This window comes from Perca flavescens, chromosome 2, assembly GCF_004354835.1.
Source record: "Perca flavescens isolate YP-PL-M2 chromosome 2, PFLA_1.0, whole genome shotgun sequence".
Lineage (NCBI taxonomy): Eukaryota > Metazoa > Chordata > Actinopteri > Perciformes > Percidae > Perca > Perca flavescens.
The window spans coordinates 19,343,400-19,370,987 of record NC_041332.1 but is presented as its reverse complement, the minus strand read 5'-3'; the positions used below and the strand labels follow the sequence as shown (position 1 = coordinate 19,370,987).

The window sequence follows — 27,588 nt, the reverse complement described above, 5'->3', positions numbered from 1 at the left end:
AATTTTGGAGGGAGTGTACTGGAGCCATAAGAGTACACAGATCACACCCTCTATAACAACACAGGCTTCAGTCAGAAATGTAGTGAGCTCTGTGGCCTCACTCCCCAAGAGACATGTCCTCATGTTTCTGTGTGTGTCAGTGTGTGCATTCATTAAAAGTGAATATCTGTCCTCCTATTTTTGTCCATGTCATGTACGCTTGCATGACCACGCCTTTCCATGAGCTCTGTGTGATACTATCCCTGTACTGAGTGGTCATTATCACTCAGTAGGAAAACTCCAGGCATTGTCCTCACAGTGGAGGACATGCTAATACTCTCTCTCTCTCTCTCTCTCACTCACACTCACACTCACACACACACACACACACACACACACACACACACACACACTCACTCTCTCAAACACACACACACACACAAAATTGCATTTTACCAATGCTCTGTCCTGTCCCTCTATATCCAGCCCAAGCCTCCTCTACGCTGCTCACACAGTCTGATTGAGATAGCCTTGCTTGGCGCGGTTATCTACTGAATTAGCCCCTCATTAATTCCCTAAACAGAGCTGCTGAATGTTCCTCCCTGGGCTAGTTTACTAACAAGTTGCTGGGATGAGTCATTCATGCCCGTTAGCTGTTGCCATCTTTGTAGTGTTACACCGGGTCAAAAACTGAAAGATAAAATTGAGTGTTGTGATTGTATCAGCTGTCCTCTCTTTAACTGCTAGGCTCAGTTTGTTATAAGGGAGTCAGTCTAAAGGCCCTGACACACCAGGCAAACGGGTCAGAACGGTCTTCTTGGTGTGTCCGGGCCTTTTTAAGAGACTTGTGTCCTTGTGGGACTGGTTTGTGACGACTCATCAACTGCTGCCATTAACACGTCTTTTAAGGCTCTGACACACCAACCCAACAACCGACCTTCGGCAGAAAAGGTCCCCGAGTTGGTCAAAAAAGTGCCTCTGAACACACCGAAGCGACGGCAACTTGAGCGTACGTTCTGCGCGTGCGCGAGACGTAATAGTAATAATAATTTTCGTCAGATTTTGAGAGGCGTTAGTCAGGCTCATCCCGCTCGTCATTTCCGGGTTAGCGCTCCACCAATCAGATTGGCCATTGAGTCCGACTGCCCGCCTTCTGATTTGACATGTCAAATTGGCCCAAATGAACGCCGACGGCTCCTCCTCCGACTGACGACGGCACGGAACACACCGAACAGACTCGAGTCACTGACCTCGCCAGACTGTCCGACGGCCGATTATCGGGTTGGTGTGTCAGCGCCTTAACACAAGGAAGTGACAGGAGACATGTTGACGTGACACTCGCCAACAAATGACACATCCTGAAGGGTGAGTGTGACTTGGTAATTGGCTGCAAAGTATGAAATATCTTAAAGTGGAGGCTAAGGTTTTTTATATAGATGTGATAAGAGTACATTCAAGTTCCTCTTGTTCCAAAAAGAACACTAGCATCGATGCCAAATAGCCCAATCTGAGCCTCAAACTAAAGGTGTCCAAAATGAATTAAAAAGTATTGGAGTAGGTTTTGTTCGTCCAATATACTTGTATATGAAATAACGTACTTGTAAGCTTTTATATAGCTTTCATATCGGGGTAATGGCTTAAGAACTTGATATAACTTAAAGAAAGATCATTTTAGCCCAATTGTAGTGAATTGTCAATATGTTCTTTTTAAAGTTACGCCGGACTACACAGCAATTGTGTCCCTGTCAATCACAGTATATTCTAATTAGGGGAGAGGAAGGCCCAATTCATTGGAATTTAGCATGTAGCGTGGAAACAGCCTAAAGAGTCAAAGAGACAAAGAGTCTAAAGCTGTGTTTGCAGCTCTGTGAGGCTGTACATACAGTGGTGCTTTGAGCTCATAATAATGTCACCATGCTAACATGCAGTTGCTAAGCAGGTCTATTGTTTACACTGTTCAGTGTTAGGTAGTAGCAAGTAGGGCTGGGCGATATGGACCGAAAATCATATCCCGATATATCTTGGCTGAATATCGATATACGATATATATCCCGATATTTTTTCCGCAAAGTGAGAGCAAATGTTCAGTCAAAGTCAAAGCCAAATATGACAGGTCACATGTAGTTTCATAGAAACTGGCTATTTCAGTGAACAGTTGCCAAATCAAATGAATAAATAATAAAAAGGTTTCTTCACCTGGTTCAATGCTCAAATGTTCAAATAACAATAAAATGTAAACATAAATTCTGATTAACCCTTGTGTTGTCTTCCGTCAACCTTTTTCGACGCCTTTTTTTTCAGTTTGTTTTAGTTTTTTTCCAACGTTTTAAATTGTTAAATTTTTTCTTCTACACATTTTCAGCGCTTATTTCTACATCCCATATTTTCTAATACAGGGCTGGGCGATATAGAGAAAACCAGATATCACGATATTCTTGACCAAATACCTCAATATCGATATTGCGGCGATATATTCTAGAGTTGACAGTTGGTGCTCTCGCAAAATATCTTCACACTTAGATTTTAGATAAATAATCATTAATAATAGAACAGCTAGAACAGTCTGGTAAGTTCAGAAAAGTACATCACTTCACTGTAATGCAGTCTTTAAAACCAGGAAAAGACACTTATGTCATATCACGATATTACGATATCCAAAATCTAAGACGATATCTAGTCTCATATCACGATATCGATATTAATATCGATATATCGCCCAGCCCTAGTAGCAAGCTAATATTTACTAATTAGCACTATACACAAAGTACCGCTAAGGCTGATGGGAATGTCATCCTTAGTTTTGTAGGTAATTTGTCATAAACCAAATTATTAGATCAATTTAAATTTTGTTTAATTTTAACATGGCTAAAAAGTAGCCCAAATTATCACAAGCCATCCAAAATAAGTAGCCCAGTTTTGCTGAAACCACCCAATCTGTCAACACTGAACACTTAATATATATATTTATATATAATAAATATCAGTAAATACTTGACCTAGAATTAGTCATACTAAATTCAATTCTTACTTTGTGAGGAGTTACTTTGTTTAAGTCTGCATAAGAAGAACTCAAACAACATCTTTCCAGTTCAGTTTCACAATCAGTTCACCATCTCACACACCCTCACTTTGCACTGTCTGTAGCCCAGCAGCAACACAACAATCCACAGTTACACTGAAAACAGTCTGACCTCTTTTAAGCAACCGAAGTTACTCCCTTTGTGACCAATGCTGTAATGGCAAACAAACATTTCATCAGTGTTTCTTCCAGTGGCATGTGTGGACACAGGGAGGTGTTGTGGGTGGACAGGATTTATTGTTTCATGTCAAAGTGTTGTCTTGAGGTAGCCTGGTCCTACCAGACTCTCAGAGGGTTAACTTCCTTGAAGGCGGGTACTTTGTTGAAGTTTAAAACTATTGGATCTGCTCAGAGCCACTGCCATAACCAATCGCTAACATTTAGTCGTGACGTATGCGTTGCCACAATGGACCGAATGGCTCGCTTGCATCTTTCTTTGCCGCAACTCTAGCGCATGGCCTCAACGTCATCGTTCTCAGCCACACCCTCTGTTCGCTGATTGGACGGCCAAACATTTTGAAGGAGAAAACCCAAGATTATCCATGCGTTCATGGTCATCGGAAAAACATTTTTCCCAGTGAAAACGTCACCATTAAGGTCACTTCCTGTGGGAATCAGAGGTGGGAAACTTGGGCTAGATTTTGCTAACCGAGTTTCCCAGTTGGTGACGCGTTGTTGACAACTGACTTTTGGTTCACTGAAAACATACACAGACGTCACATGTTTCAAATTATTCATTTTTTTATGTATTAAAAAAACAACGCCTTATCCATGTCCTTTCCCGTTGTTTGTCCTGCAGATAACACAAACACCTGTCCATGTGCTGTTTGTATGCTCGCATAAGAAAACAGCAGCAGATCTTTTGTTATTGTTGCCGCAATGTTTTCACACACCTGATGCTCTAGGCTACGCCCAACAGTTGGTGGCAGTCATGCAACAAGTTGTTATGCCAAACGCCAATATAACAGAAGAAGAAGAACACGCATCCCGACCATGTGAACGCTGGCAGTCGGAAAAACAACGTCATCATGGGGGCGGTCCCTGTTATTCGCAGGTGGCATGAACGCGCCATGTACCGCGAACCCAGACGTAGTACTGAAGGGAAATGAAAATTGAGCGTAAGTACGTAGGAGGGCGAGGCAGGCTAGTCTTGAGGGGAGTGCCGCACCAATTGTGGGTTATGAACTTCATAATTTAATTAAGTTTTGTAATCATTATTTTATTAATTATTTGACAATTGTGTTGGCATCCTTTAGAGTATATCAACAATTTTAATTCAGCAGTAGATCAAAAATCATATGCCATAGTCCATGGCCATATAGCCATATATAATAATATATGCCAATATAATAATATGCCTTATATAATAATAATATATGCCAATATAATAATATGCCATATAGTCCATAATGTCTGTCAGTGGACAGCCAATAGATTGCTTGTGTCAAAATTCTGACAGTTTAATTTTTTGACCAAATTTAAACAATGTGGCTCTTTGGTTTGTAGATGTGGGTTGTAACAGCAATCATAATTCAGCATAAAATGGGGCATAAGACACTGGCCAATGTAAGGTTATACATACTGTAAGAGCCAATTTGGAATAAAGGTTTAAAAAAAAAAGAAGAAAATGAAGAAAATAGCAATTCTAGCACCGTAGCCAATTTTGAAAACGAGTGCTACATGTTTATGATTAACTGTATCACTTGTATGTGTGTTGTCTCTGTTGCATACTTTGTTTTCTATTGACATCATATCGTTACAAATCACCAGACACTCGTTCCATAATCTGACATGCCTCAAAACAGATTGCGGCCAGTATTTGATTACACCTATCTGGCAAAGTATGACCTAAAATAAACCTGTAAGAGCACGGTTATTGTGCAGTGTAAAGGAGCCTTAAACTGTATGCTCATTTTCCAATTTGAAGGATGATGTTGGAGGCTAGATTTAGGGCGCTAACTCCACCCCACACTGTTTTCAGATAAGGCTGTGACTGTAACTTTGGGGTTTCTATAGGGGAAGGGGAATCACCACTGTGGTTTGTATAGTAGATGTGGAGCCCAAAGGAAACTCGAGGTCAAGCAAGCAGCAGAAATGCATCCAAATCTTACTGTTTGGCTTTGATCCAATACTTGGAAAACGCATCCTTCCCTTGTTTCCGCTCTCAAGATCGTATCACCGATCCAAGTGAGAGCAAAAAGAAAAAACTGTCACAAATTCACTTAAAGCCAGATCTGATTAATTGGTGTACATAAGCATCTGAGAAGACTTGAAATTGTACAAGCCTACTGCCACAGATCCAGGAATGATTTACAAAACTTTGAGAGTGAGATTGTGTCCTTGATGTATAGAATATCTGTCCCTCTTTTCTGTGCCTCACTCTCTACTGACAGCAGCAAAATCTCAGAGGAAACAGGAAAGGCCTGAGCAGCTTGGTGTTGGGACGGATATCCTCTCTCGGAGGCGTTCCCCCTCCTCCCTCACTTAACTCTCCCTCTCTATCTCTTTTTATCGTAATCCTCCCCCCTAACCCATTTTGCTCTCTGTGTGGCATTAGCTGTTTGGCCGAGCTCAGGAGCGTACCAACGATTTATGTTCCTCTGTATTTTTTGGGGTTCATCGTATCTGAGTGAACTATGTGTTGGCATGGTGACGAGGAGGATGAGGACAGCTCGGAGGTGAAGTGTTGTTGGCTTGTTTGTTTGATTTGTGTGTTCCTGTAATAGTGGGTGAGTGGCGGCGATTAACACTCTGCTAGTTCCTGATTGTGTGTCTGGCTTGTTGAGTCTCCAGATCTCTGCTAGAAGGGATAGAAATGTTTAAAAAGACACAGGAAGTGAGCAGAAACTTGTGGGGACCAATTATCTACTGGGTCCTTAATTGCGTTTTCACAATTTTGAATTGTTATTTAAATTGAGACATTCATGGCATTTCTCAGCCAGTAGAGACGGACTGCTTCATGAGAAAAGGCTGACAGAGAGGACAATGGACAGCGCGGGTCATGGGACAGATTTGCAATTCACTTTGATGTTTGTTTAGTCTTGAGTTTTAGCCCATTTGGCAGGCCGACTATCTAGAAAATGGCATTCCTAATGACTCCTGAACTTTAGTGACTCCAAAGCTTTTCTCGTAAGCAGGTTGGACATTGGAGATTTGTTTTGAAATATCATAAGCACTGTCTGAACAAGATTTGTCATTCCTCACTGCTCCTCCTGCTTGCTTTTCTAGCATTTTCATTTTTTCTAAACTTTGCCCTTTTTCCACCACCCCCCCCTCCCCCCATCACTAACATCTCTCCCTCTCTATATCTTTCCTCCCATTACTGCCTTATCCTGCTGACCATCTCTTCCTCTTACAAGGCTGACTATGTTGTAAATTAAGCATTGTATTGTCATGACAAATATTTTTATTTAGTTCATAACCACATTGCCTTACTTCTTTATCCTTTTTCCCTTCCCTCTTCATTCACCCGTCCAGAGTGACCCAGATGGGCTGTCGGTTCTGGAGCAGCTCGGCCTGAACCAGAATTCGGATTTCTCCGATTCCAGTGTGCAGCAGCTTCTAGACGAGCAGCGCGAAAGGATCCGTAGAGAGATTCGTAAGGAGCTGAAAATCAAGGAAGGAGCTGAGAACTTACGGAGGGCAACGACGGACAAGAGGAACGTACAGCAGGTTAGCCAGTTGCCCTCAGATCCTCTCAAAGCCTTTACCCACCAGGACCTGTAAGAGTCCAAAAGTTTCCAGCATTTTTATGCTTGTCATACCAGTCAAATGTCTTATGTTTTGTAGATAAGAGCCTTTAAATAGGTTTCCAACTGAGAATGAATGATCGGAGCAAAGAGAAAGGCAAAAGGACACTTTACAAGGATACTTAATGAGAACGCATCTTCCATTGACAAAACATCAGTAACAAGACAGGAATAAAATTATATGTTCACAGAAGCGCTCTGATTTTTAAGTTGGAAAGTCGTTAACAGTGGCTGGTGAATCAGTTCACAGGAACTGCGTAGCTGGTATGTTAGGTTGTTGTCCTGTTTGTCCTTACAGAAAGCTAAGACTCTCTGAAGGATCTGGCTCTTTTTTAAAGCGTCATGTGACCAATGTTATGATCTTTATTTACTCAGTAGTAAGCTCACTGAGCACATATTTTCACATTGTAAGGCAGAGCAGGAATGCCACACAGGCTCTCACATTTACTGTACTTCCCAGGGCAGCCCAGTACAGCTGCACCATCTCTGTCTGTTGCTAGAAGTGAGCGTGCATACTCGAGCAGTTGGAGAGTAAAATGCATTGCTCACAAACAATTGTAAGTATTAATGGAGGGATGCAAAAAATGATGATAGTGTCGTGTGCACATTCAACCCCTGTTGAGTCCAGGAGTAGTACAAAAAACAGACAACAAGGAAAAGGATCTCCTCTGTGGCATCAATACCAAACTCTGTTAAAGCATCTTTCTTTGCTTTGGACAAGTAATAATACACCTTATATTCTTTTGTAGGCTTTAGTAGTTGTAGTACTTATACAATACACTACTTAATCAGAAGTAATTACACCTGTTTGGTAAGAGTAAGTGAACACCTTTTAAGCAAATTGTTTCCGTCACTAATCAACAGATTACAAGGGTTCAATTGGTTTTATTTAGTTTGACAGGTATATGTTGCCTGCTTAAGTCATTATGCCTGCATCAAGTGCATTTAACACGATTAAGACAAAAAGTCAACATCGAAATAGGAAACATTATAGCCACACCTTAATAATTAAGCTGATCTATTGGTATATAAAATACAGTATTGTAGGACAAATGTCTTGTAGAACTTGTTCAGTCGAAAGTCTGCTCTCTAGCCTCTCATATTCTTGCGCATATTGATGATGTCCATTGTCCAAAAGTTGCGTAACCAGAAATAATGTTCTACTGTATTCGCTCATGCCTACAGGTGGACAGCCAGTTGCGTTCTTCTAACCGCAAGCTGGACAACCTACATGCTCAGCTGCAACAACTGGATGCTCACATTGTGGTGAAGGGAGGAGATGAGAATAAAGGTATGTATGTGAAAAAACTGACACCTCTATTGTCAAATATACCTGCTCATTTGGTTCCTTCTATAACCAAAAACGTTTCAGATTATTGAGCAGGACTGCTTTTTTTTTTTTTTTTTTTTTTAAAGATTATGTTTTGGGCAATTAGGCCTTGTATTTTGACAGGACAGCTGAAGACATGAACGGGGAGAGAGAGGGGGACTGAAATGCAGCAAAGGGCCGCCGGTCGGAATCGAACCCGCGGCCGCTGCGTCGAGGAGTAAACCTCTATATGGGTGCGCTCTCTACCAAATGAGCTACCCTTGGCGCCAGCATATTCATGTGTGTCCATGGCAACAAGACTAATCCAAAAGTCAAGAGACATGTTATTTGACATTACATGAAATTCCCCAAAGAGTATTTTCACTTTAGAGCGCACCGTGTGAACCCTCATCTTGTTTCTTTTTATATCATCGCCAACCTTTTCCTTCTCTCCACAGATGAGTGTCCTCAGTCTCCAGGGGCCGAGAGTCGTACGTCAGCCCACAAGGATCGCATTGCTGCCCTGGAGAGACAGCTCAACATCGAGCTCAAAGTCAAACAGGGAGTTGAGAACATGATCCCCATCTACGCTAATGGATCCACCAAGGTACAGGACATTGGATTAATCCATACATACACATTCACACACCTGAACACAGCTCAACAGAACAGTGTATACAGGGCAGACACCATTGACAACACACAAGGGTGCAGAAGTGTATTAATACAGACACGCATTAATATAAAGAGCATTTTGTAGGGTATAGTACACATTATACCCTTCCTCCAACTGGCTGATAAGTGTGTGTGTGTGTGTGTGTGTGTTGTGTTTGTGTGTTGTGTGTGCGCGCGCGCATCTTCATGATCAACAACCTTGCAATCTGCTGACTCAGATAATGTTCTCTTTCGTAGGTAGGACCTGTGATGCACAATATCCCTTCCCTTATGCACACACCTCATCCCCTCTTTTATGCAGCATCTGTTTGACCTTGCTCTCAAACCTGCACTTCCCTTTCTATTTCACTACTTTAAGATACAAATCTAACGCATCAAAGGCAACATTCAATCAACAGAAAGAAAAAAGTGATTAAGGATGCCTCACTATTGCTCAAATGTTTCTAGTATAATATTTACCTTCTGCTCCCGGTCATGTGATTTGCTCCCTGTCTCCACTCTGCTCCAATCAGGATAAGAAGATGCTTCAGACGGCCCAGCAGATGCAGCAGGACAGTAAGACCAAAATTGACATCATCCGCATGCAAATCCGCAAGGCTGTGCAGGCCACCGAGCACAACGATGACACACAGGGTAAGTTTGATTGGCTGGCTAAATTACTGTATACAAAGAATAGCTGACATAGTTTAAAAGGCAGTACCAGTAATGCAAAACACACTTTTGGCACCCTCCAAGTTCCAATAAATCAATAAGGGTCACTCACCTTGGCTTGGACATTTACATGCTGTAGTAAGGATTGAAACACAGTGGACTGCGTTGTGCAAGTGTGTGTGTGTGGGATGGGCAAATATTGTGAGCGTGTGATACAAAGCCTGTGAAATGGCCCACTTGGCTCATTACCACAATCAATCAAATTCACACACAGATGCACTCAACAACAACAAAACTCCAACCCTCCAACAAAAGGACTGGTAGATAAAAAGTCTCTTTCACACACAAATGCTCTTTCACTCAGGACGGCACGATATGAGGAAAATATGTGATGTGCGATAGTGCTGTTGAATATCCCGATAACAATATTACTTGCGATAAATAAAAACAAGATATTAAAGTGTACTCAGTTCTGCTGCTTTCAGAATTCTGCTAAAATACAACAAACTGGTTGTTGAATTTAAAATAAATGAAAGTAAATCGTTTCCAACATTCTTTTATTGAACAAATTGAACACTGAATTGACTATGAATGTCAGCACTAAAAACAAGTGACAGTGACATTTTAAAGTGCAGTTTTCTGCTGATATTTTCTATTAACTAACACAAAAAAAGTACAGTATTTTGTTGCTGTGTGTAGAGGCAGAGCACAAACATTGTCTGAGCAGATGATTGCATGTGTTAAATTGGTTGTGCACTTCAAGGTCCAATCCAACAAACAAATGTGATCTCCCATTCACTATCTCTTCTTTCTGACACACATTCACTCACATCATTATTATTTTGTGGCAGAGTGATCTATGTCATTTCAAGGCAGGTGAATGAGTTTCTGTGTGGCAGTGAGTGCTGTGGACCATTAATTGATCACGGTCACGAGAGGAGGATGATTTGGTAAAATGCAGCAGGGAGAGAGCAATGAGTGGGGGTAGAAGTAAAAAACACATTTTAAGGATGGTGTATTCCCTTTGGAGCTATATATTGGTTTCTGCTCATGTCACTGTGTCAGGCGATGGCTATTTGGGAATTGGGCTTTTAAGGCAAAGAAGATAATGGCCACTTGGAAGGATTATTTAAGGGCCTTTTAATGGCCATACTTTGTCCCTCTGTGTCCTCTATGTGGAAAACCTACTGGGTTTAAATAATTTGAAGGTCCCTTCACATAATAAAAATATTATAGATGTTAATGACTAGATGTGTAAGAAAAAAATGTATACACTTGAGTATTGCGATATTTTATTTTGCAATACTGTATAGATTTTCAAAAAGGCAATATAGATTTTTTTTTTTTTTTTTTTTTTTTTTTTTTTTTAAACGTTCAAAAATATTCATGTAAGCCAGTGGTTCACATTTATGTTGTGTTTAAACCCCCTACCACTATATCCTTGCCCAACAGTGCCTAGCAGTGCCTTTGCTAGAAGCTAACAATGTAGCTATGGCTGAACTGGCCTAGCCTCGTGAGACCGTCCTGATCTGGCGAGCTCCAGTTTTCCACTCGCAGATCAGTCTGGCATCTCGAGGCAGAGAAAATTTGGAGCCGTTAGCCAAACGACCGGGCCAATCAGCGTTGGTTTTGAGGTGGGTTAGGTGGTGATAGACAGATGGTTTATCCAATCAGCTAACCAGTATTTTCAGACAGCGGTAGCCCTAATTCTGTTAGCCGCTCGCTAATGCTTTTTTTCTCTTGGATCCTTCTTTTGGAATATGGTCCGGGAACCTGAAATGGTGCCTTTTATTCCTAAATGCTCGTTACACAAACGGCAAATATTCTTTACCGACATGTTGCTTGCATGCTGAGCTAACGAGCTATGCTTTGCCTGCAGCAGCAGGGGCGGGCTTGTGGTTGTATTTTCATACGCTTCGTGGATCTGATTGGTTGATTTGGCCCGTCTATCACCAACATAGGTGATAAACAGATGGTTCATCCAATCAGCTAACCAGTATGTCCGCCCCTTCCCAAAAGTTCTCCAACGGAAAGTTCCCAGATGGATATGCCGAGCAAATGCGAAGCAATCAATCTGGCGGAGTCAGGTTCGAACTGGCCTACTTTAGCATATCAAAATTAGCTCACTAAGAACCTGTGAACCACAATCCCAAACTGGCAGTTTGATTTTCTGTGTACTGAATTGTTTACATAAAGTAAACTTCTTTGACTTTTATGAACATCATGTCCTTTTTTAAATATTAGTTTTTCTAAAATTATACTTTAAAAAAATCCCAATATATCGCCTTACGCACAATTTCGAAATATACTGAATCGTGACCAATGTATCGTGATATGTATCGTATCACCAAATTCTTGCCAATACACAGCCCTACTAGTGACCAGACTGGGCAGCTATGAACTCCACTGATTTTACACATCAAAGTTTGTTTAGAGGTTGTGCGGAGTACTGCTGCAAATGTGAAAAAAGTTCTCTAAAACCTCCAAAGGGAGCCATGTGAATCTGATAAATTGCTCCAAGTGAGCGTCGGTTGGGGCTAAAGTCTACACGTTTGAAAAAGAAAAGAATTTGGGGGTGTGGAGTTAGAAAGAAGTAAGCTTACCAGACCTCTGTAGCTGCTCCTCATCTCTGCTTGAGGCTACCGGCATTAGCCGCTACTAGCATAACAGGGGTAATGTAGGCGCCAGGTTTTGACAAAGAAAGAAGAATGCGTGGAATAAAAAAGACGATCTCTGGTTCTACTGCATCGTTTTTGATTCCTGACTTTAGTCCGACAGCGTTTTAGGCAGTGCAGTGCTAAATCTGTGGAGTTCTGGTTTAATAAAGTTTAGTTCTCCAAAACCTTAACTTCTATTATGTACAAATACTGTATAGAGTATATGCCTTTCTACACTTTTTCTGTAGGTATTTGGTTTTTTATTGCCCTATTAAAATACTATAGTCTCTGGATCTCTCTCTGTCCCTCTCTCTCTCCCTCTTTCTTTAACACACACACACACACACACACACACGCAGGTTGTGTGTATAGTGTACACAGACAGACAGTCTCCAGGCACCACACCCGGTAAAGGGGTCATCTAGCAGGGTCTGGGCTCCAGGCAGAACACCTTATTAGGAGATAAAAGCATCCACATCCATCTCCACCCCTACCTCCCCCTTTTCCTTTCTTTCTCCTCCTGTCTCGTGCAGTGCTTTGAACAACTCATAAGTCATAAAAATCATTTTTTAAGCACTCCTCTGTGTCCTTTTGTCCTTCCTCTTTACTAACTTGGTATTTGAAAGTCAAATGCATCCTTTTTGAATACAATTTATTCTATTGTCCTTTTCCTTATCTCATGCCTCCTATCCCCATATCTGTGTGCGCCATTGTGTTTGTTGCCCACTGTGAGAGGCCGCTACCGTGCCATTAACCTAACCACTCGCCTGTAATTGAGCTTCACGGGTGTTACTCTGAGGCTGACCCCATGTCTGTTTTTTTTTTTTTTTGTGAGGGAGCTTGAGTATGTTTTTTCCTTTTGACTGATGGCATTGCACCTAATTTTCTGCTATGATCTAGCTACAGTTACCAGGCCTATCCATTTAAGGAGTGAAATAACCGATTCGTCAGTGTTTTATCAGTGGTGTTGGTTGTATTCTGAGGTGGCTGTTAGTCTACAGTGGAGATTGGAAATATGAAAGTGTTAAAAGGTATTCATATAACTTCTGCACTGACCTTTCATATCTAATGTCTCTCCTCCTAAAGCATGTAAGCAGGTCTTTGTCACATCATGATCAAATAAGTGGCATTTTCAACACCTTATTTGTGTTTTATATTATTATTATATCATACATTTTCCATTCAAAACATCTATCTAATTAGGAGTAGCTGTAACCCGTGGTAACAACAGGAAATATAAAAATTATATTTCATACCGGACAACAAGCTGTTTATTATTACTATAAAATCATATGAAATCGTATTTAAATATTTGAGATATCGCTCATTTGTTTGTTTTCTCTGTGGTTTAACAAACTTGTTACTTAATGGCAATATGATTTTATTTAAATCTCAACATTGAATCTCACAAAAACAAACATTCAAGATAAAATGGACAAGAGAGGGTTTTTGTTTGCTTTTAAAGATGGGAACGAGAAAGCTATTTGGAAACCGAGGTTGGAACTGAAGTTAATGTTGTTTACTGGGGAGCACTCAGAGGCTGCTCACCTCCCTCTGGGCGCTGCTGATGTTTTCTTTGTCTGACTCTTGTGTAATGCATGACATGCATTAAGGCATTAACCTAACTTAGTATGCCCAGAGGAGTTCCTTAAATCACGCCACGCCAAACAAAAGTCTGAAGTCTTAATGTGCACCTGCCAAGATCGAACTATAACTGAATGAAAGTTGCTATGATATTACAGCCTCAGTTCCATTGTGTAAAATCCTCTACTCTAATGCACAGTAATGTGATTTGTCCGTCTTAACATTGCAGGTAACCAGGACCTCTGTGGGATGGAGCTGCGTATTGAAGAGCTGAGGCATCACTACAGGGTGGAGCATGCTGTTGCTGAGGGGGCCAAAAATGTGCTCAGGCTCCTGGGGGCCAACAAGGTCCAGGACAAGAAAGCCCTGTCTGAGGTAGGACTGGACGCGCACACGCACACACACACACACACACACACACACACACATCCTGCAACCACAAACCCTTCCTCAAACTCAAATTTTTTAATGCAAAGCTGTGAAAAACTTCTTTCATTCTATCTCTACCTCTCTAGACAAACCAATTTTAACTCCTATGTTCTGTTCTTTTCTCCACCCTGTACACCATCGTACTTTTATGTAGTAACAGTTTTTACAGCATCATTGCATTATAAGGTGTCTGAATATGAAAAGCTTTCTCTTTATGGATACAACAATAGACAGAAGATACCAAAGGCGATGTAGAACTATAAAGGAACTAATTTCCCCTCAAGTCAGCTATTTCACATAGCAGCTTCAATTACTGTATGATCTCTTTTCAAAATAACATTTGATACACCTCTTCACAACAGCAGCTGCAAAATCAACAACTCCAAATAACCATACATCATATAGCATGTATATATGCTGGTTTTCGAAGGGTTTTTGAACCCCCTTAACCACACACCCCATTTTTACAGTCATGAAGCATGGTGTTCATGGTGAAAATATCCAAAACTATTTCAAATGCAAAGGCTAAAAAGCCAATATCAAAGTAGTAGTGTATTTTTGAGCAGTATATTGTGGTATAGAGCAGGGCCTCTTTACTGGACACTGTTACACCAATACAAAAATGTGACTTAAATATGATAGGAGGGATGGATTACGTGGGCCATGGAATTGTATAGAGAGGCAATAGTTTACTTAATGTCACCCAGTGGATGTAAATGTGTATTAAAGCTGTTAAAGCTGCTCTGTGTTGATGCTCTGTAGGCGCAGTCTCGTCTGAGTGAAGCTTCTCAGCGGTTAGACCTGCTGAGGATCTCTCTGGACCAGCGTCTGGCCGAGCTGCCTGAGGACCACCCCAAGGCCAGCGTCATCAAAGAGGAGCTAGTCCTGGCCTCCTCCCCTGTCTTCAGCTCTCGCCATAGCGCCCCCTATCACCACAACCAGTACAGCACCCTCAGCAAGCCCTCTCCTCTCACTGGTACGTAATGCAAAACAAAGCTACACAGGACAAAGTCAAGCAAGCTGAAGGCCGTTTTATGGTCCTGCGGAGGCTTCACGCACAGTACTGTCTAGAGTACTGACTCTAGAGTCATAGTGAGAGAAACAAAGTATCTCCCCTGTGCTTTCTGACCAAGGTGGGACATCTTTAGCAGGAAAGGTAGACCCTCTCCTTGATTTCATGTTGTTTATGGGGAAGGAGAACCAGGAAATGAGTCGGGGGAGATGGAGCGCTACCAAGCCAGGGCCGAGCGGCGTGCGTGGCTGCGATGTGTAGTTACATTTTTCGAGAGATGCGCGTCAGGCTACAGCGTAGGGTCCGGCGTAGACACAGAGGGGTCTGCGAGGGTACGCCGTCGATTCTACGCACAACCCTAAATAGGCCTTTACACCTCGAGGAGTCCGCATCGATACACACACCAACAAATGCATATTTATGACAACATGTAAAGCACTGTATTCCATGGTTTAGATGAGCATAAGAGCCTACGGTAAAAGACATTGGTGTTGACATACTAACGCGCTGCCACTGTGGAAACTACAAAGAAGTGTCATTGAAGACCCTAGTTCGTGTCTTTATGGTGCCGTCTTATTAATTGAGGTAGAATGATGAGGTTTTCTCTCCTGCTATTTTAAATGAAGACACCATTTTGAATATTCACGGAGACTTTTGACAAATTAATTGGTTAATGTTTCTTGGTTTCAAAATCATGTCTTGCTGTGTTTAAATTCTGGTTATAATATAATATGGATAATACTACACACACTAGTTTGTTTACACTGTGATTTTGCATACAATCTGACTGGCTTTTGTTCCAAAGACATGCATTTTGTATTGACAACACTATTAAGTAAATTGCAGTGACAAAACACTGCAGTAGTAAGCACGGATTATTTTAATATTTTCATACACAACTCTGAACCGTAGAAGAAGAGTTATTGTACATCAGACATGTAATTGCCTTAACAGAGGGAAATACATTCATTTGGGAAAAAGAAGACATAAGAATAAAGAAATTGAAAGACATTTTTATTCTAACGTGAGTGAATATGATTCAAATGGTGGCCATTAAGTATATATAGAGTAAGAATATAATGTGTGTTCTGTTCTATGATCCCATATAATCATTTGTGATAGGTTTGTTATGGCTGTTGATTGATTTTCAGGCCGGTGATGCTGATTTTTGTTTATGTCCAACCAATAATGGCTATTTGTAGGAAGGTGTTAGGCTTTTCCCGGTGCAAGTGATCTTTTTAAATCTGCATATCTATGTTTGTGTTTACAGAGATTTGAATGTACACAGATTTCTTTATGTGACCTCCCCTCTGTCTTCAGGTACTTTACAGGTGCAGGTGCTGGGCTGTGGGGGGTTGTTGGAGGTGGTCCCAGGTCGCAATAAAGGGACAGCCGTCATGTTGCCCTGCTACAGCCCTGGAGACACCAGGTCCTTCATGAGAGGCAGCAAGGGACTCTACGGACGGAGCGGCTCAGTCAGCGGGAAGACGCCCAGCAAGACAGACGAGCTCTCCTGTAAGTGTGTCTGTGTGTCTGTGTGTGTGTGTGTGTGTGTGTGTGTGTGTGTGTGTGTGTGTTGTGTTTAATCTTTTAGGAACATTCCATGCTAATAAATACTCCCTAATATAAAATGTAGTTCAAATGGTTTCAGAATAAACACGCTCTTTTGATTTTGATTTGGATATTTTTCATCACAAATAGTGTAACACATACTGTCACTTTCAGCCCAAAATAGCTAAGTAGCCTTCTCAAAAATTTTGGAAAGTATGGTGCCACTTTTTTCTATATTTTGAGAATACTAGTTTCTCACATATTCCTGACTAAGACCAGATTGGCCTAAACCTGGCAATATGTCCTATTTTGTACTCTGGTAGGGTGACTACCTATTGTAATGTTTGCTGAATTTGGATGCTGTATATGGATCTGTATTTTTGTATTTAATCCTCATTACTGACTGTGGGGGGGTTGTTTTGTTTTGGTTTGCTTTGATTTGTTGTTTATTTTATTTTGTGTATGTAAGCAAAAAAAAGGAAACTTGTTTTTATACATATATTTTTCAACTGATTTTGTATTGCTGTTTTGAAATTAATAAGCAAACCTGGGGGAGAAAAAAAACAGCTAAGTATCAAATTTATATTAAGATTTACCATCACTTTAGGTTGGTTAGGTACTGTGGGTCAGTGCTTTTTGAATACCCTGAGCAAACAATTCACAACCAGCTTTTTTAAGGCATTGCCCTTTCGGCAGTGTCTCCAAGTAAATTAATGACAATCATTAATCAATACTGAAATTGTATTTTTGTAAAGTGTATTGTTGGATCGCGAGCATGCAGTAACTTTTATTTTTATAGTGGTCAGCGCTGAAGTGCCAATGTAGGAATGTCACCTATGGAGGAAATCAAATGTGCTGTGTGTGTGTGTGTGTGTGTGTGTGTGTGTGCATGTGTGCAGCTGAAGTGAGTGCCGTGCTAAAGCTAGACAACAGTGTGGTGGGCCAGACACCTTGGAGGACTGTGGGAGAACAGGCTTGGGACCAGACCTTCACTGTGGAGCTGGAAAGGGTCAGTACGTACACACACACAAACACACACACACACACGCGCATTAACGCACCGAGTTCGTTTAATTATCCTTTTAGTAGTTGCAGCCGTTGGGTGACTGTGTGTGTGTGTTTTTAGTCAAGGGAGATGGAGATTGCAGTTTACTGGAAGGACTATCGCTCGTTGTGTGCTTTGAAGTATCTGAAGCTGGAGGAGTTCCTGGACAACCAGAAACACAGAATTCAGCTGGAGCTGGAGCCGCAGGGCCTGCTGCTGGCCGAGGTACACGCACATGCACACAAACACAATCCTTTGACATAAACTGACACACACTACATCAAAAAATGGGAAAAGGGACAGCCACACAAAGGTGGACACAGATGCAGAGCCTTGCATACATGACACCCGTCTATGGAAGTGCTATAAATACACACAGATATTCAAATGTGCCACTGTACATACTGCCCACACACAGACTCACAAGCTGTCACACACACATGCACCTGTGCTTAACAACACTGCTTTGATATGTCATACTGAAAAGGTTCAATTGTGTGTGTGTGTGTGTGTGTGTGTGTGTGTGTGTGTGTGTGTGTGTGTGTGTGTGTGTGTGTGTGTGTGTGCGTGTGCGTGTGCGTGTGTGCGTGTGTGCGTGTGTGTGTGTGTGTGTGTTCCAGGTGACCTTCTTCAACCCGATCATTGAGAGAGTTCCTCGCCTCCAGAGGCAGAAGAAGGTCTTTTCTAAGCAGCAAGGTGAGGAAGAGACAGAGCGGAGAGGAAACACAGAAAAAAATGCTGATTTTGTAAATAATTACAGTGTCAGTACAGTTTACATAGATGACCTTTTGAAATTAACAGACATCAGTTGTGCTGAAACTGTCTCTCTTAATGAGAAAATTAACATAACCAGGACGGGAAGAAACACTACTGCTATTCAGTACACTGTTTTCATTTAGGAAACAGCACCATCTGGTGGTCAGTAAATCATCTTGTTGCTTCACAATGATGACAACTTTATGTATGCAGCGCTAACCAAAAACAAAGATAGGAAGTACTTCATTTAAACAAGATGTAACGGAGATATTCAAATCTAGCAGAAAATCCACATAAAAAACAATTGAACCTAGGAAGGTCTTTTGATTACTAATGAGAAAGACTAGCCTCACATACAAGGAATTAAAACATACTCAAAGAATTAAAGTAAAAGCCAATTACCGCAAAAGACAAAAACATTAATATAGTATAGAACAATGCAATAAAATATATTTAAAAAAACAAATAAAAATATTAACAATATAAGTGTTTTGAGCAGGGATATGCAAAATATTGACCAGGGAATGTGCAAAAGTTCACAGTATGATGTTTAGAGAATACGTGCAATGTACAGACATAATAGTCCAAAAGATGTGCGTCAAAGAAACGCATAGAGACAGATGTGAAGGCATTACGTTACAGTTTTAGGTCAAAGAAAGAGTTCCTAATTAGTCAGGGAAAATAGAAATACAATTCAAATTTTGTGATTGACATTTTTTTTTTTTTTTTACGTACAAAACATACAACTTGGAACATGAACACACAACCCCACCACCCCCCTCCACCCTTCGTCATCACCACCCACCCAGACCGAAATCAAGAAAAGATGACACAGTAACTATAATAATAGTACAAAATAGTTACAAAATAGACAATACACCAAATAAAGATGTATAAAAGATAACACCATAAGCCCACCATACACGTCTCTCCCCAGCACAAAGCTTCTTAGGAGCCCTCCAGAAAGCTCAGGTACTTTCCCCATTTTCAAGTATAGACATCCAACCTGGCAAACAGTTTATGACATTTTTTTCAAACGCCACCACCCGAGCTGGACCCATCTTCTTGTGTGCTTATCCATCCCGCTTAGGATTGATCCTTCTCCCAGAACAAATAATCTTGGGCTGAATGGAACCTGGGTCCCTACAATCTGACATTGGTTATCATGTATCCCGGACCAAAATTCCTGGACCTTATCACAGGACCGTAGGACATGAAGTAATTGGGCGTCCTCTGTCTTACATTTCCAGCAATTAGGTGTGTCTTTCAGACCAATTCTTAACAATCTGGAGGGAGTCCAATAGAAGCGATACATAATCTTGAACTGAATGAGGCGCACCCTCACATCGCGTGACATAGTTTTAATATTCCTACAGATTCTATACCACTCCTCATCATCCAGTGTAATACTCAGATCTCTTTCCCATGTCTTTTTGAGGGCTGTGCAGTCTCCATCCCCCAGGTTCTGCATAAGCCTAGAATAATACCCAGAAGCCTCATGACCTTCACAAAACAGAAATTCAAAAATCTTGATCTGCTCTGCGAGACCTACATCATTGACTCTAGATGTGTGTATGTACGATTGTTTCCAGGCAAGGCATTCCTTCGGGCTCGTCAGATGAATGTGGATATCGGGACCTGGGTGAGGCTGCTTCGAAACGCCATTCCTACAGTCAACAACTCAGGAACCTACAGTCCCAGTGCACACAGCCTGACACTCAACTCTGGGTGAGACACAATGCATAAGCCACACAGATGCATGCACCACTTCATTGTACTAGACATGCGGCGTCTACGTGTGATGTTTGATTGCCATCAATCATGGACTTGCAGCAGCATTCCTTGAACCATTTTCCTTGTGTTTCCTGGCAAAGTATAAAGCATGTGATGCTTTCTCTGCCCCTCCGTCTAACAACCCTTTTGTGTTTGTCTCTGTCCATTTGTCTGTCTGCATCGCTGTGTCGGTCTGTTTGTTTGTGTCTGTGTAAATTTTTCAGGGAGGTGTCAGTGGAGAAGTTGAGTCTGGACAGCGACTCTCCAATAAGAGGCGATTACAAGAGAGACATGGACGCACATACCCCGGTGAGACAGACAGACAGAGAGAAGAAGCCCGGGAAATGGGGGAGGGGTGTGTGTGGGTCTGCTGTAGTAAATCCACTCTCTTTGCTGTGGGATGAAGGGAATCTCTATTTAACTTGGAATGAATGGCCCAAGCTGTGATCCACAAGTAAGACTAAAGTAACTGTTCTGCATTAAACACTGAGAGGTAACACTTTACTTGAAGTTTTCTACATAAGAGTGACATGACACTGTCATGAACACAGTCATGACACATGAACCCTAACCATAAACATAACCCTAACCATTACTTGTCATGACAAAACCGAATGACACTTACTAAAAAAGCGTTATGTCATAAACATTTATGACTTGTTTATAATGTTTTATGACACATTCATGACAGTGTCATGTCACTCTTATGTAGAAAACTTCAAGTAAAGTGTAACCCAATAGGATATGGGATACATCAACAATATCTAACGTTTTGCCACTTTGATAAGTGAATGATGTCATAATACATAATCCAGGCCATGACAATTACAATTTAGGTCAAGTTTGGACTTGTTTAAAGCTAACAAGAGTGAACAAAACCTTTCATTTTTTACCTAAAGTCACGTTGCTAAATTGTCTTTGAAGAAATCATTAGATGTGCTCCAAAACAGCTCTGTCATATCAAACTTATCGTAATTACCCATTTTCATCTTGTAAATTGTGTTCATGTCAACATCAGTGTAGGGATTACGACTGTGAATTTTCTGCAAGCTCCGATAAATTATTAATGTATAAGGGCCTAATATCATAACAAATATGGACGCCTCATCTCAGCCGAAGTAGTTTTTTCATCTGTCACATGGGCTTTTTTAGGACCACAGTGAATCCAGAAAGCTCATACTGAAAAGGGGCCCTCAATCATTATGCAGTAAATTTAACATGATCACGACGTATAGAGGGCAGGTGATTTTATGCGATTTGAATTGCTTCCTGTGGAGATTATGTTTAACTTGGTCCACCAGATCTAAAAAAATATAAAATAGACATGGAGGGTAAGAAAACATGTGGGTTGCATAGCGACGTCTCTCAGAGCCAGTGTGGATTGTTACATTTGATCAATTGAAAACATCCAACATGACCCAAAAACACAGCCATGTAGATTCCCCTTCAGGCATGCACTCGATCACATTGTCTCAAAAAATGAAGCAACAGAGCAGGACCAACAAGTGACTCCTGGCAACTGGAAGGCTGTATGCCACGTCCCTCATGAAACCATGTGTCCCTTGACTTTCAATATCTGTCTGTCTCTGTATGTGTCTCATCCTTTGTGTCTCTTTCCTGGCATGTCCCCTGACAGGACCGACTGCCAATCATCGAGCCCTTCTCCCCCCCAGACCTCACCCCTGAGTGCCCTGTCCAAACCCCATCTGTCGGCAGGTACACACACATAAACTTATCAATAGTTCTTCAGTTTATATTCTTGTTTATATTCTATTCTTGTCTGTAGAACGTTTCCTAATTGGCCTTTTTTACTGAAGACATTTTGACATGAAAGCACAGCTGTGAATAATAAAAATGAATGATGGCTACCCACGCTCGCAGTTCCCATGTCTGCCATGACAAATTATGCTGTCATGCATTCTGAGCAGTTTATATGAATTTATTTAATCTTTTATTTTTTTGTATTTTGGTATCCACTATAAATGTTCCTGCTGACTGTGCTTGGGTCTCTCCAGTAAGCAGAGGAAAGGTCCTCTGTCTCTCCAGGACTTCAGGCTGATTGCTGTGTTGGGCAGGGGACACTTTGGGAAGGTACAGTTTGATGAATGGCCTGTTTTGTTTTGTTTTGTTTTGTTTTATTAACTTGGAACTGTGGAAAAAAGGTTTATCAAACAGGTCAGTAATAACACAAAAAAAAAAAACAGAAGAAGGGAGTTTATATTTAATGAGCTCAATATGTGCACCAAATGGCACAAGAAACCCAGAAAGACTTGGAGTGGCAGCTCCTCTGGTAAGACGAGTGCTTAGGGACGTCTACAAATTACAACACCAAAAAGAGATGCAAAAAAAATATTTATTAATTTAACTTATTTTTTTAAGTAAGTGCTGTAGAATAAATAGCAGGAGACAAGTTATAATTGAGGTAAGTTTGGAGACATTACCTTATTTAATCATTAAATTAATAAATATGTTTGCTGCATCTCTTTTCGTTGTTGTAATTTGTAGACGGCCCTAAGCACTCTTACTGCCCGGTAGTAACAGCAGCAGCAGCAGAGAGCAGAAGCCAGCAGGCAAGTGTTATTTACATACAGTTCTGGTGTACTTACAAACTTTACAATCCATCGTTTTATGAGTGCATAACCTATTTGTACTACTGTAGTGGGGTAATGTTAAGAGACACTTCGGATCCATTAGCCCCTGCGCTAAGCTATTCAGCTGATAACGCTACTCTACGCTAACTCTCCCAATGTTCGACCCAGGTGAAAAAAGCTTTTGGGGGGGTGTTTGGCTCGAGGTCATGGTGCAAAGGACCCTAGGGTGAAATTACTCCGAACCATCACTTTAATGCTGACCTGACATTTCTAGAAATAAGGCAAAAACTAAGTGACGTGATAATTACATCACAACCAGAAAACCATACATTCAAGACAACTTGTGAAAAGCCTATGCCACCAGGTGCCTGTGTTTGTGTATGTATTGAGTACATTTTTTCACTTGCATTTAATGGCACCCTTCTTTTTTTCTTTGTCAAATGTTTAACGTCACATGCAAAATGGCATGGCTGAAGGAAGTTACAAACCTAATATGATTGATGTTCATTAAAAAGAAAACAACACTTGCTGAAAGTTTCAAGCAGCAGTAACGTAAACAGGAAGTGACTTCAACTTACAAGTTTAAATCCTGCACTTCAGACCTTATTGTAATATCTTGATGGATTTAAGAGAGTTTTCATTTCTCTACCTCATTAAAACCATAACAAGCATATCTAGAAGCCATTAGTTCACTTTGTACAAACCGAGTTGTTGCTGCATGTGTTTGTCTCCAGGTGTTGTTGTCAGAATACAAGAAGACGGGCACGATGTACGCCATCAAAGCCCTGAAGAAAGGAGATATCGTAGCTCGGGACGAAGTGGAAAGGTTTGCGTTGATGTGTTTATTACTTGCTATTTTCCTGTGTTTGTGTGATTGGTTGCTGTTTAGTTTTTTTAGCCTGGATCTTTGAGCTTCAATAATAAATGTCTATGTTTAATCTGTGCGGCTGTGCCCTGAATCACCATAATTACGTTTTATCTGTAGGATGAGTGTGGGTGTCTCATCAACCAAAATAAACTATCTAATGATGTGTAAATGCCTCTCATTTTTCCTCCACATAATCCAAAATCATCCTCTGCATCCTGCCATCCTTCTCCGCTTTCTACCTCTTCCTCCACATTTCTACATCCTGACACTTCCTTTTGTCTCTCTCCCCCTGCAGTCTAATGTGCGAAAAGCGCATCTTTGATGTTGTGAACCTGTCGCACCATCCGTTCCTCGTCAACCTGTTTGCCTGCTTCCAGACTCCAGAGCATGTGTGTTTTGTTATGGAGTACACCGCAGGAGGTGACCTGATGATGCACATCCACACAGACGTCTTCACAGAGCCACGGGCCGTGTATGTAACATCTGTGTGTGTGTGTGTGTGTGTATATGTGTGTATATGTGTGTGTGTGTGTGTGTGTATATGTGTGTGTGTGTGTATATGTGTGTGTGATTTGAGAAAGAGAAAATGCTAAGTGGCCCCAATAAGTCCTACTGTTATGGTCATTTTAAAGGCAGCAGTTTTTTCAAGTCTGTCTTTAAACAATACTTATACATTCCCTTATGTATATTGAAATCACTGTTGGTTGCTGTAATTGTTCATCGTGTCCATACTGGCTGTAAAGAGTTTATTTTTCATAGTAATATAGCTTTTTCAGACATTTTGACTTATCAGAGCAGGAAAATCCCAATAACGCTAGGCTCCGTTCCATTAAGTGTCCCAGTGGTGGCTGGGTTAGCTCAGTGGGTAGAACAGGCAATCATAAACATAGAGGTTTATGCCTCGACGCAGAGGTCCAGGGTTCAAATCCGACCTGTGACGATTTCCTGCATGTCTTCCCCCTCTCTCTCCCATTTCTCACCTAGCTGTCCTATCAAATTAAGGCGGAAAAGCCCAAAAAAAATCTTTAAAAAAAAAATTAAATGAGCACAATACCAGGACCTCCCCTAAGTGGGATTAAGCCATCATTAATGTTATTAAATACACTTTTGCTTTTCCTGCTATGGCACGACCACATGTCTGCTGTAAACAAGGCCTATTTAATATAAGTGATGAGAAGTCCAACCAAAGCTTATGTAAAGCATCAGAAGTCTGAGTTTGACAAATCAAGTTGGTATTTTCCAAATGTAGTCCTTTTTAGGAAGAAAATTCCCTGTTGTTGTGTTTCTCCACTGCAACCTAGCAAGGAAACACTGTCCAGGCCAAACACCAGAAAGTACATTTAATACTAAAACAATTGTAACTTTGGATAGTATCTTTATTAGTTTAACTTAGCCTTATGAAGACTTGTATTAGCGACAGCTGAACTTTAGAATACGTTTTTACACAGAACGAGGACTGTGGATTTTGTCCCTCATCTCTTACTTTGGAATGGCTTCAGAAAGCAATCGTTTTGTGACCAGTATGGACAGAAGAAACAATCCCAGAGACCAACAATGGTTTCAATGTACAAACTATACTTTAACAGGGATATTTTATTGTTCTGCATTGAAGGCCCTGCACACCCCCCACAGGTGTTCAGTTATTCTGTCTGTGAGTGCAGGGCTTTAAGAAAAATAAAGTCTGGAAAACCCTGGCCTTTAAACCACTTTTTATCAAATTTCCATGGTATCCAAAATATCTATCAGTTCATGCATTGTCATTGTCAGTCAGCAATATGGCCAAAACCAAAAGCCTACAACTTTTACAGATATGTATTTACTATGTACAGTAGTAGTAGTCGTAGTGTGGGTGCTGGTAGTGGTGTGTTCTCAGTTTTGTACTCATTATGAGCTTTAAATTTATTTTATTGCAGGTTAGTAATAATGATTCTTTGGTTTGACTTCAGGTTTTATGCAGCCTGCGTAGTTCTTGGACTTCAGTTTCTCCATGACCATAAGATTGTGTACAGGTGAGTTACAAGCTAGTTTCCTCACATGATAGTTGGGATGTAAAAAACAAAAAAAAAACATCTATCTCTCTTAAACTCCCTGTGTACTCTCAGCTGTGCTTGGGGAAATACTGTGAATATTCTCAGCGACTTATTTTCTCTTCCCTCTCTTCCAGAGACCTCAAGCTGGACAACCTGCTGCTAGACACAGATGGTTATGTGAAGATTGCTGACTTTGGACTGTGTAAAGAAGGTGGATTTTGATGTTTCTGACAGATGTGCTCATTTTTATTTTTATTTTTTGCCTGCTGCAAGATCTTTCTAAAAGCTTTCAGCAACAAAGAGTTTCATCTTTCTGCCTCTGTCTGTAGGAATGGGCTTCGGGGACCGGACCAGCACATTTTGTGGGACTCCAGAGTTTTTGGCCCCAGAGGTCCTAACTGATACATCCTACACCAGGGCAGTGGACTGGTGGGGACTGGGGGTCCTCATCTATGAAATGTTGGTGGGAGAGGTGAGAAGTAATCATGTAACTGCAGTGTCTCTCGTTCAGATCTGTCCACGGAGCCTTACAGTAGTTGTTGTCATCCCACTGTCTCCATATGTTTCCTTTGCTCTGCACTGTCCCATAACATCAAACATCATATATCATTGCCAACACTAGCCAAGAGCCAAGTATATGATTTCATATTAATAAATAGATTTGAAAATGTGAACTTAAAATTGGTGAATTAGGCGTATTTCAAGTGGACTGAATTTCTTCAGTGTTAGATGCTTTATTTATATTCCTACTCACTGTTTACAAATAGAACTGGATGTTTACATCCAGGGTTATGGTTCATTGTGATTAACACCTTGTTTTGTGAATTTTAAATGGATTGTATGGCATAAAGTGGGCTTTTGTTCATCCTCCTTTTGCGTGTGTGTTTGTAGTCTCCATTCCCAGGAGATGATGAAGAGGAGGTGTTTGACAGCATTGTGAATGATGAAGTCCGCTATCCACGCTTCCTGTCCACTGAGGCTATCGGCATCATGAGAAGGGTGAGACTACACACACAAAGACACTTTCTCCTTCTCTTGCTGATTGTATGACCCATGAACAACATGTGACAAATGTTGCACATTCACATGAAACACTTCCTATTCACTGACATGGTTGACGTCCACTTACTCAGTTTTTTGTGTGTGTGTGTGTGTGTGTGTGTGTGTGTGTGTGTGTGTGTGTGTGTGTGTGTGTGTGTGTGTGTGTGTGTGTGTGTGTGTGTGTGTGTGTGTGTGTGTGTGTGTGTGTGTGTGTGTGTGTGTAGTTGTTGAGGAGGAACCCAGAGAGAAGACTGGGATCTGGTGAAAAAGATGCAGAAGAGGTGAAGAAGCAGCCATTTTTCCGAGTAAGTTCTGTTTTTTTAATGGATGGGGGAAGAGAAGTCGAGTGTTTTTCCGCATGAGAACATGATGAGGTTGAATAAACTGTTTACCTTGATGATGTGGATTTTAATTTGTTTATTTTTGCACAATAAAATCAAGACAACAGTAACACAAGAAACTAAAGTAATATAAAATAAAGATTGGGCAGGTCAGATTAAGAAAACCTTTAGGGGCTTATAGAAGGAATCTCACCTTAGGAAGAGAAGAAAAAAATATAATAAGCAATTACAATTAAAAGAGTCCTAAACAAACAACAACAAATTGAACACAAGTAAGCACTGAATTTCAAAAACAAGCATAAGGTTGGCTACATAAACAACAAATGCATAAAATAAATTATAGAAATATAGATAAAATCAGAATATGTGAATTTATGTGTTTATGTGTGAGGAGTTATGAGAGACAGGAAGGCCAGACAAAATCAAATATGAATAGTTCAGAACAATAAAGACCGTTAAGATTGGTTC

At 40.9% G+C, this 27,588-nt stretch overlaps 1 protein-coding gene across 3 annotated transcripts in view; it reads left to right on the top strand.

Moving 5' to 3' along the window:
* The window catches only part of pkn1a (protein kinase N1a), a 58,705-nt gene that overhangs the window by 28,904 nt on the left and 2,213 nt on the right, over positions 1-27,588 (top strand). For 2 of the 3 annotated variants that reach the window (XM_028600461.1, XM_028600467.1), the window contains exons 2-22: positions 6,536-6,730; positions 7,993-8,098; positions 8,575-8,723; positions 9,304-9,424; positions 13,913-14,058; positions 14,875-15,088; positions 16,445-16,639; positions 17,575-17,684; positions 17,802-17,945; positions 18,341-18,416; positions 20,069-20,204; positions 20,474-20,558; positions 21,886-21,965; positions 22,265-22,340; positions 23,575-23,666; positions 24,004-24,180; positions 25,655-25,717; positions 25,873-25,949; positions 26,068-26,210; positions 26,630-26,737; positions 27,004-27,084. In XM_028600461.1, the coding sequence (XP_028456262.1) occupies positions 6,536-6,730; positions 7,993-8,098; positions 8,575-8,723; positions 9,304-9,424; positions 13,913-14,058; positions 14,875-15,088; positions 16,445-16,639; positions 17,575-17,684; positions 17,802-17,945; positions 18,341-18,416; positions 20,069-20,204; positions 20,474-20,558; positions 21,886-21,965; positions 22,265-22,340; positions 23,575-23,666; positions 24,004-24,180; positions 25,655-25,717; positions 25,873-25,949; positions 26,068-26,210; positions 26,630-26,737; positions 27,004-27,084 (2,574 nt within the window). Of the gene's footprint in view, positions 1-5,570; positions 5,737-6,535; positions 6,731-7,992; positions 8,099-8,574; positions 8,724-9,303; positions 9,425-13,912; positions 14,059-14,874; positions 15,089-16,444; positions 16,640-17,574; positions 17,685-17,801; positions 17,946-18,340; positions 18,417-20,068; positions 20,205-20,473; positions 20,559-21,885; positions 21,966-22,264; positions 22,341-23,574; positions 23,667-24,003; positions 24,181-25,654; positions 25,718-25,872; positions 25,950-26,067; positions 26,211-26,629; positions 26,738-27,003; positions 27,085-27,588 lie in introns of those variants that run through there. The other variant, XM_028600454.1, reaches the window with a different exon arrangement.